Here is a 9881-nt window from a genome sequence, read left to right as displayed (position 1 = left end):
CCCTTAGGTACTAAAATAACTACTGATTGATCGTTCATTTTTACTACACACTGAGACACTTTCATTCCCCTCCCCCCTTTAAAAAAGTTGTTTCTTTGGATTACTGATATTTCAACTCTAAGAAACCTTGTTTAATTTTCAATAATTGAACACACAAACTTTTGACAGGTATAATCTGAACCCAGTGTCTGCTTTTTCTCAAAGGGTTCCAGTTCTGACAATAAGACATAGGTATCTAATCGGTTTAATGGTAACTAGGTTGATACTTAGGAAAAGCATTGAAGACAGGCTGAAAGATGAATATATCTGACAAGTACTAGCCCTATATTGGGCTTTTCAGGTGGCACTAGTGGTAAAGAACCTGCCTGCCGATGCAGGAGATGCAAGAGACAGGTTCAATCCCTGGGTTGGGAAGATCCCCTGGAGGAGAGCATGGCAGCCCACTCCAGTATTCTTGCCTGGAGAATCTCATGGACAGAGGAGCCCGATGGGCTGCAGTTCATGAGGTCACAAAGAGGTGGAATGACTGAAGCACCTTAGCATGCACACACACGGCCCTGTCACCCCCAGCTCTGTTGTGGTTGTTTAGTGCTAAGTTGTGTCCAACTCTTGTGAACCCAGAGGCTGTAGCCCGCCAGGCTCCTCTGTCCATGGGATTGCCCAGGCAAGAATTCTGGAACGGGTTGCCATTTCCTTCTCCAGGGGATCTTCCTGATCCAGGGATCAAACCTGCATCTCCTGGATCACCTGCATTGGCAGGAAGATTCTTTACCATCCAAGCCTCATACAAAATTAAATATTGACCAGTTACCAATGGGTTCCAAGGTGCTTCAGCAAATAAACAGATAATTACCAAGTTGCTTTTCTTCATAAATATACACAATATACTTTCAGACACTAGTCAAGAGGTAGTGGCATAGTTCCTTTCTTTCCAACGATTCTCATTTATTTGGTTTCTTCATTTGAAATAAAAAATTGATTATTCAAAATTAATTATATAGAGAAGGCATTTTTCTAGTCTCAAGAGGGTCACATGAATAGTATTAATATTATTTTTATAGGCAATTAATTTTAAAATACCAGCTATTAATAGAAGTTTTGATAACTTTTAAAAGTTTTTATGACGGGTTCAATTTTAAATCTAGTTTCTCTTGCTAGGACTCTGTTGCTAAATACACTGCATGTAAATTTACACCCCAAGATTTTCATAATTATTTTTAAAACTACTGAGCACATGTAAAATACTAGGGCTAGAAGTAACCTTATATAGCTAAAGTAGTGGTATTAGAGCAAAAATTTTTTACAAAGTAGCCATGATAAGAATCCACTTTTGAAGTTTGTGTTGAATATTAGCATTTTAAGATTCATATTTTTGAAATGGAATGGAAATATGTAGTAGATTTAAAAAAAAAATCATAGATGGCATAGGTGACCAGTCTTTATAGATGAATGAAACTAAAAGGCAATACTGTTTACCTCTTCAGCACTGAGGTTATCTTTAGGTTACAGAAATAATCACATACATTTCATATTTTGCAATTATGTCCAAAGATGATCACCTGCTTTCTCAAATACTGGTTGAGTATCTCCAAAAAGGTAGCTTTGTCTGCTTTCTAAAATGAAAACTGGTTTTTGCCAGATTATGCAGAGAAAGCTTCATAAAAATGTAGATTTAAATTTTTTTCTAAAGTGCAATTTTATCGCTTTGGCCTTTGAACACATATCCATTTTTAGAATAGATTTAAAGGAAGATTATAAGCAAAGGAAAGTACAGAATGACAATAGATCAGACTTGGACCAGCCTCCATAATCCCATGAGCCAGTTCCTTATAACAGCTCTTCAAGCTGAGCCTTGAGCAACTCGGGTATGAACTGCATGGATTTTTTAAAAACCAAATATAGTACTTATATTTTCAATTTACAGATCTTTAAATGAACTAAGTGTGGAGAGAAGTTTGTGTCAGGTTAGAGATCACACTACATGGAATCAAAAGAACTAGTGTTTGAGTCCTGGTTCATTCCAAACTGTTTCCATCTCCTGCCCTTGGGTGAGTCATAGGATGTCAATTCCTTTGTTTTTGAGACAGAGATAAAAGTTTGTAGGGTTTTGTGGGATTTTGGCAGCCCCAAGCCCCACATTGTTCAAGGGCCAACTGTATATGTATGTGTGTGTGTAGTGTGTGTATATATGTATATATGATACAGCCATCCCACTAGTTCTCTTAGGAGAACCCTAACTAATACAGTCTTCCTGGACTAAAAAGGGTCTTTGAGGCCAGTTCCAAGGAGGGAATTTTGATTAAGCACGATGGACCATCATAGGTATCTTAGCAAGGTTGGGTGACAGATTTATAAACTACAAAACAAGGTAAGTGACTTCCCCTATTCTTATTCAAAGTTCACCAGATAACCTCATAATTGAACTTCCTGTGTAACTGACAACCTAAAAATATATTCAGTTGTAAAGCCGAGGACCTGACACTCAACCATAGTGAAGTCCTCCCAGTAAATGCCAAGCCCAGGACTCTGTCCAGATGATGGCTTGACTCGCCAAAGTGGCTTTCCTCCGCACCTCAATTAACACAACGTCGCATCTGCAAACAACAACATCCTAAAACTTCTTGGCAAAGTATTTTCTTCAGCTGTGTTAATAGGTTTTATCAACCACCTTGATGTCTGGTTAGGTTTTGATTATTGAAACTCAAGAATGACTACAAAGATGGCAGGGAAAAAAGAACTATATTTTTTACTGAGAATTTCCCCAGCGATAAACTTTTACGGCCGTCTGAGGAAGCTATAGAGCCGAGGCACGAAGTAATCCTTGTAGTGCCCGTCGATGAAGCCTTTCCCACTGTTGTGCACAAACCAGCAGGGAACATCTGTTCCAAACACTCTGTCCGTCCGGTAATCCTTCTGCAGACCCCTGCGAGACAGCGTGAGCTTGGTTAGCAAACAGGCCAGGGCGGGGCCAGCCTGCGTGTCCGGCAAAGACACACACGCTCTCCCTCTCTCTATTCTGTCCCCTTCTAGCACCATCTCTGGGCTTCCCACTTGGCTTGGTGTAAAGAATCCACCCGCCAATGCAGGAGATACCAGAGACTCAGGTTCCATCCCTCGGTCGGGAAGATCCCAAGAAAACGGCAACCCACTCCAATATCCCTGCCTGGAAAATTCCATGGACAGAGGAGCCTGGCTGGCTACATCCATGAGGTCGCAATGAGTCACACACACCTGAGTGCACACGCAACACTGTATCTGCCAACACCCCTCCCCTCCCCATTTCCCTGAGTCGTATAAAATGACAGTCTGGGACTTGGTTTAGAAAGACAGAGAATGAGCAAGGTGTCCTTAGAAATTCACATAACCTGCATAGAGATTGACCAATATAGTCCCAGGAAGGTAAGGACTGCAAGTTCACTTTCTTTTTTTCTTGTTTTTCACCTTCTACCTTGGCAGAGGGGAGGCCCAAGGATTCAGGGCCAGTCCACTTTCTGGTCATGGGGCACACAAAGGGCAAGGAAGCAGTGGCTGGCGGCTGTGTTCTCAAGGTCAGCTAGGGCTGGTATAGTCTCCAGATTAGCTCACAGCAAGGAAGAAGCTGCCAGATTCAGCAAATAAGAACACAGGATGTCGGGACTTCCCTCGCGCCCTAACGCAGGGGGCAGTTTCCATCCCTGGTCAGGGAACTAATACCCCACGTGCTGTGGGGCATGGCCAAAAAAAGGGGGGGGATAAATAAAAACAGGATGCCAGTTAAATTTGAACTTCAGATAAACCCAACTAATGGGCTTACCTCTTCTATTTTGCCCTGTGAGTCCAATCCTCACAGGAGCCCCTTCTGTTCCCGTCTTACCCATCTGAGACTTACCTGGTGACAACCAGCTTTTGCCCCTTCACCTCCATGCTTGCCTCTGGCTTCTCGGGGTCCTTTCCCGGTCGCTCGTTGAAGATACGGATCTTTGGCTCATTCATGAACTGGCCTATGAGACAAGGTCGAGATGTTTATTTAATGCAACTCAAGGGGCAAAAAAAGGGCAAACTGGTCACGTGATCCGAGCTGCATTTGGGTCCCTCTCAGACTTTCTGGGATAGAAAGATGTGTTGAGAGGAAAAAGATTCAGATGGAAAGGGGTGGGTCCTTCCTGAGGGCAGAGCCATGCTGCAAACCTTGCCGTCATTAGACAATCAGGGTGATCAACTGGACCCTAAGTAAACGCAAATGCCCTGAGAGCACTGCTCAAACCGAAAAACCAAAGTTGGTTCATGATGCTGTTTGTTGTTCAGTTGCTCAGTCGTGTCCGACTCTTTGCGACCCCATGGACTGCAGCACACCAGGCCTCCCTGTCCCTCATCATCTCCTGGAGTTTGCTCATGTCCATGGAGCTGCTGATGTCATCCAACCATCTCCTCTGTCTCCCCCTTCTCCTCTTGCCCTCAGTCGTTCCCAGCATCAGGGTCTTTTCCAATAAGTCAGCTCGCATCAGGTGGCCAAAGTATTGATGCTAGTATACGCCTAAATTGCCATAGATCTTTACAAAGTAGGGAAGGTTTACGTGGACACCCTGTTCATTATCACAGACTTCCTAAGTCAGTTCACTTCTCTTCAGTGAAAAAAAAATCTTCAGCATAAAATTTAAAGTGTGTTCATCCGTTCTCTTTATCTGCCCAGTTGGTGATGAAAGCCCAGCCCTGGGAAAACCTTGTCTGGAGCAGCAAACAGTCCTGGCTCTAGCATGACTGAGTCGCCCTGCACTGCTTTGTTAGAGGAATCATGTGTTTTATTTTCTGTATCTTATGATGTTTGATATCTTAAACACTCCATCTACCCCTCCCTGGGAAAGCCAACTATGAAAGATAGAAAGGACTCAGCCAGGAGCCCAGCTGGAATCTTCAAATGAACCAAGCCAGAGCCAGGCCTCTTCTCTCTGGCCTGTGAGATCCAGAGGAATCATTCCTGGGCCGGGTACCATGCAAGGAAAGACATCCTGTAACCTAACGCCTGCTGCATTTACCAAGCCAACCAACCTCACACCACCTGCTCTGTCTTGTCTCTGCCACAGAGTAAAGGTTCTAGCCTAGACCTTGTTTCTGCTTCTGGTTCCTGAACCAAATCTGGTTTTCTCCCCATGGCCCTACATGGCAAGATGCACTTCATGTTTCTATGGAAACTCTGAACAGTGACAAATATTACACTCTCTCAATGACATTGAACTCTCTATGTCACTCAGTCACCTTCATAAACTAAGACCCAGGTGCAGAGTGTGGGTCCTCCTGAAGCCTCCACTCCATCCGGTCACTTTTCCACATTCTAACCAAACATTCTAACCTTGAGGCAAAGTTGCTCAAGACCTAGGGTGGCCGGTCCCACACCAGCCAGATGGTCCAGGGACACTTTACCTATCAGCCCATGCACGTTAGGAGAAAACTTGTTTGTAGGCGGGATGTAGATTCCCAAAAAGTCGACATTGATTGGGTGCTTCTTCCAAACGCGATGAAGTAAAACAGAGAAGAATATCTCTTTATCCAGGGTGATAGTCACAGTTTTCTCTTTCTTCACAGAAACAAGCACCCTAGTGGGAAGGCAGAAAGGAATTAATGACACAACATTGTAAAACAATTATCCTCCAATTCCTGGTTCCATCTAGGGTCAGGAAGATCCCTGGAAAAGGAAATGGCCACCCACTCCAGTATTCTTGCCTGGAGAATTCCATGGACAGAGGACCCTTGTGGGCTACAGTCCATGCAGTCACCTGCAATGAGACACCTGCCAGGTGTAGAGAAAAAATAGTTAGGTCTACTGAAGCTCCTGCATGAGCCAGATTCCCAGCTAGAGGTAAAGAGTCAGACACAACTGAGCTACTTTCACCTCACTCAAAAATTATAAAAGAGGAATGAATGTTTCTAGAACTGACTTGCTTTATTTTTTATTGTTTTTTTTAAAACACTAATTTAATATATATTTGGCTGCACTGGGTCTTAGTTGCAGCTTGCAGGATCTGAGATCTCCGTTGCGGTATATGGAATCTCTTAGTTGCAGCATGTAGCCTCTAGTTCCCTGACCAGGGATTGAACTCACGCCCCCTGAATTGGAAGTGTGAAGTCCCTAGAACTGACTCACTTAGCAAATCATTCCTCTCCCACCTCGAACATGACTTCACCCTGCCCAGTACAACCCCCACCCCCACTCCAGTTTTCTAAGAGCTTTAAAACGTTTTCATCACAGAATGTTGATGTATCTCCTAGCACTGGAATTCTGTCAGTGTATAAGTTTCTGTATCAACAATGAACAGATACTCATGGGAAGATATTACTCATAAGACAACGTCCCAGGGTTTCTGAGCGCACTCTGACACAGCTGCCTGACTTTCAGCTGACGGCTTCATTCACTTGTCCAACGCGTCCTTATTGAGTCCTTACTGTACGCCGGGTGCTAGGATAGCGCTGAGACGCACCGCGACCAAAGCACACAGACTCTACCGCCAAGAGCAGGGCAAGGAAGGAACACAATCTTTTCTGAACCTCGACTTCCTCACATTTAAAATGCTGATTTTGAGTTCTCTGTGTCATGGACGTATGGGTTGGTTGATGGGATCATGCATGGGTCGAGGTCACATCTGAGTCCGGATGTAACAGTACTTGCCTCTGATTAAGCGCGTGGGCTGTGTCAGACCAGGACAAGACGGATGTTCGGGATCCCCCCGTCAGGGAGATGGTCTCCGTGCTGATTTCTACCTTCACATCTTCACGCTGGAAATAAAATCCCAGTTTCCCAAAATAGGTGCTGAGTTTTTTATTCTTGGGCTTCTTGGCACCAACGAGCTGTCCATTGACCAAAATCCCTGCGGAATATATTTATAATTAATTTTTTACTATTAGAGCTTGAAGAATATAGCTTGAAAAATATGCTATGCTGTACTCAGTCATGTCCAACTCTCTGCAACCCTATGGACTATAGCACTCCAGGATCCTCTGTCCGTGGAATTCTCCAGACAAGAATACTGGAGTGAGTTGCCATTTCCTCCTCCAGGGGATCTCCCTGACCCAGGGATCAAACCCGAGTCTCCTGCACTGGCAGGCGGGTTCTTTACCACTGCACCCCCTAGGAAGTCCTATATATAATATATAAAACACTTTTATTAAGGTGGGAAAGAAAGAAATCGAGATAAAAACAATAACAAAGAATGATTGTGACCTAGTAGTCGAATTCAAATATAGTATATTTTTATCTTACCTAATTCTGGATCAGAAACAAGGTTGAGGATTTTTCCAGGTTCTGAGTCAATATTGAAACAAATATTTGTTTGGCTTTTTGGTAGGTAGATGATGAAGTGTGGGTCATTTTCAACTGGAAAATATACAAAGAAAATGAAACTAAGCAAAATCATAGAAAAGAAGATTATTTTGAACAGTATTTTACTACCGAACATCTTCAATTTCACAAGAACAAATGTTTATAGGGCTCCTATTATATGCCAGGTACTCTTCTAGGCACCAGGGACCCAGGGTCCAAGCACTGTCCCCTCTTCATGGAGCTGCCATCAAGTTCTAGGTTATTGTACAGAGTGGATACTCATTCTGTAGCCACACCATATGTTCTTGGCTAGAGAGAAAAATGAATAAGGGGGACTTTCCTGGTGATCCAGTGACTAAGACTCTGCCCTCCCAATGCAGGGGACCTGGGTTTTATCCTTGGTCAGGAAACTAGATTCCACATGCTACAACTAAGACCCTGTACAGCCAAATAAATAAATAAATAATAAAATATTTTTTAAAAAAGACATAAGGAAGAAGAAACACAAGCACACACACACACACACTATACATATACTACATATGCACTACATATACATATGCATAGCAGAAGGAGATGGTTAGGTAGCATCACCGACTCAACAGACATGAATTTGAGCAAACTCCAGGAGAGAGTGAAGGACAGAGGAGCCTGACAGGCTATAGTCCATAGGTTCACAAAGAGTTGGACATGACTTAGCAACTGAACAACAACATATATGTGTATACAGTGAATGTTTATATAGACAAAGTACCTGTATCTAACACACTGCATAAAAATAAAAAAGACATATTACCTGTTGGCTTACAAATTAGTATCGATCAATTCCAAGAGCAATCAGGGATCAAACTGTTCCCAAGAAAGTACTCTTTTGTTACTAGAAACCATTATTTTGGCTGATCTTTTTTGTTTGTTTGTTTAACCATTCAACAAATATTTAGTGAGAAAAAAACAAATTATGTGCAAAGCTTTGAATTAGGCAGTGTTTGGTGTAGCTATAACAGTCATGGTCCTTCAAGATACGAACAATTTAATGGCATGACAAAGATTCTGTCTTTGAATAAACTCAGCTTTCCCTGAACTCTTCAAGTTCAACCTAAAATTCAGGACCTCTGTGTTCATCTCTGCATTGTCCAATTTTAGCAAAACTCCTACTAAGGAGGTTTAGCTAGAATCCTCCACCCTCCATATCTGATCACCTTTGTATCTTAATCAGGTTCCTCCCCCGCCCCGGCCCCCCACTAGGTGAGGTCTGATCCCTCGGCCTACCTTCAGCAAGAATCCTGTTGAAGTGAAGTGAAAGTTGTTCAGTCGTGTCCGACTCTTTGCAACCCCATGGACTATACAGTCCATAGAATTCTCTAGGCCAGAATACTGGAGTGGGTAGCCTTTCCCTTCTCCAGGTTATCTTCTCAACTCAGGGATCGAACCAAGGTCTCCCGCATTGCAGGCAGATTCTTTACCAGCTGAGCCACAAGGAAAGCCCAAGAATACTGGAGTGGGTAGCCTATCCCTTCTCTAGCAGATCTTCCTGACCCAGGAAATTGAACCGGGGTCTCCTTCATTGCAGACGGATTCTTTACCAACGGAGCTATCAGGGAAGCCCTGTTAGGTCAGTTTAACCGGATCCCCTTTACCCACTGATGCTTCCTCTTAGTAATCTTCCATCCACTGACCCTGTTTTTGTCTATAAACGCCCAGTTTCCCACGGTGTGTTCAGAATGAGTCCAATCTCTGTACCCCACTGCAATACCCCAATGTAGTGGTACCTATATCCTCTTGAATAAAATCTTCCTTACTGTACCTTCACAGATGTCATGACTAATCTTTTTCCTTTAACAGAATATCATTTTTTCTTTCATGAAGGCAGACCCAAGCACTCATATGAGATGGAATAAAGTAAACGATAGAAAAATGACCAAAGCACAACGCTCTGGGAATGAAGATGAAAGGAGGATCAATTCCACTCAGGCAAGTGGAGAAGGACCTTATGAGAGGGTGGGCGGAGACTTCCCTGGTGGGTGAGTGGTTGAGAGTCTGCACTTCCACTGCAGGGGGCATGGGTTTGATCCCTGGTTGGTGGCAGGGGGCAGGGGATACTAAAATCCTGCATACCATGGTGTGGCCAAAAAGAGAAAACAATTGAAAGAGTTGGCTTTTGAATAAAGCCTTGAAGGTAGGAGAAGACTGGTAGGTAAAAGACATGAGAGAGAGAGAGATTCTATCCTTGAGTGGACAGAATGGGTAAAGGTATGGAGGGAGGGACAGAAGTTGAAGATTTGTCTGGATAGTAACTCAAGGTACCTGGAGAATGGGTTTTTGATAAGACCAAGAATGTAGGTCTTAGAGACCATGGACCACCCTGCTACAGAACAGACCTTTATTCTGTCAGGGAACTTTTAAAGGTTTTAGAGAATAAATGTAATATGATTTGACCCCATTTTAGCGGGTTGGCCAAAAAGTTCATTTAGGTTTTTTGTACGACATTACAGGAAAACCCAAACGAACTTTTTGGCCGACCCAATGTTACAATTACTGGTCTCAGTATGAATTAAGTGTCAGAAAGTACACACAGGAAGATCATTTAGTA

The 9881-nt window shown here is 43.2% G+C and overlaps 1 protein-coding gene across 1 annotated transcript in view; it reads right to left on the bottom strand.

Annotated features, from left to right (window-relative positions):
• Positions 1 to 2736: 2736 nt before the first annotated feature.
• The window catches only part of ITIH2 (inter-alpha-trypsin inhibitor heavy chain 2), a 30447-nt gene continuing 23302 nt past the window's right edge, over positions 2737 to 9881 (bottom strand). The window contains exons 17-21 of the mRNA XM_065919549.1: positions 7232 to 7345; positions 6641 to 6839; positions 5398 to 5570; positions 3869 to 3980; positions 2737 to 2923 (exon numbers count right to left, since the gene is read on the bottom strand). Coding sequence (XP_065775621.1) covers positions 2776 to 2923; positions 3869 to 3980; positions 5398 to 5570; positions 6641 to 6839; positions 7232 to 7345 — 746 coding nt within the window. The 3' untranslated portion in view covers positions 2737 to 2775. The remainder of the gene's footprint in view (positions 2924 to 3868; positions 3981 to 5397; positions 5571 to 6640; positions 6840 to 7231; positions 7346 to 9881) is intronic.

The sequence above is a fragment of the Muntiacus reevesi genome, chromosome 2, assembly GCF_963930625.1.
Source record: "Muntiacus reevesi chromosome 2, mMunRee1.1, whole genome shotgun sequence".
NCBI classification, from domain to species: Eukaryota; Metazoa; Chordata; class Mammalia; order Artiodactyla; family Cervidae; genus Muntiacus; species Muntiacus reevesi.
This window is presented reverse-complemented; position numbering and strand designations above follow the sequence as displayed.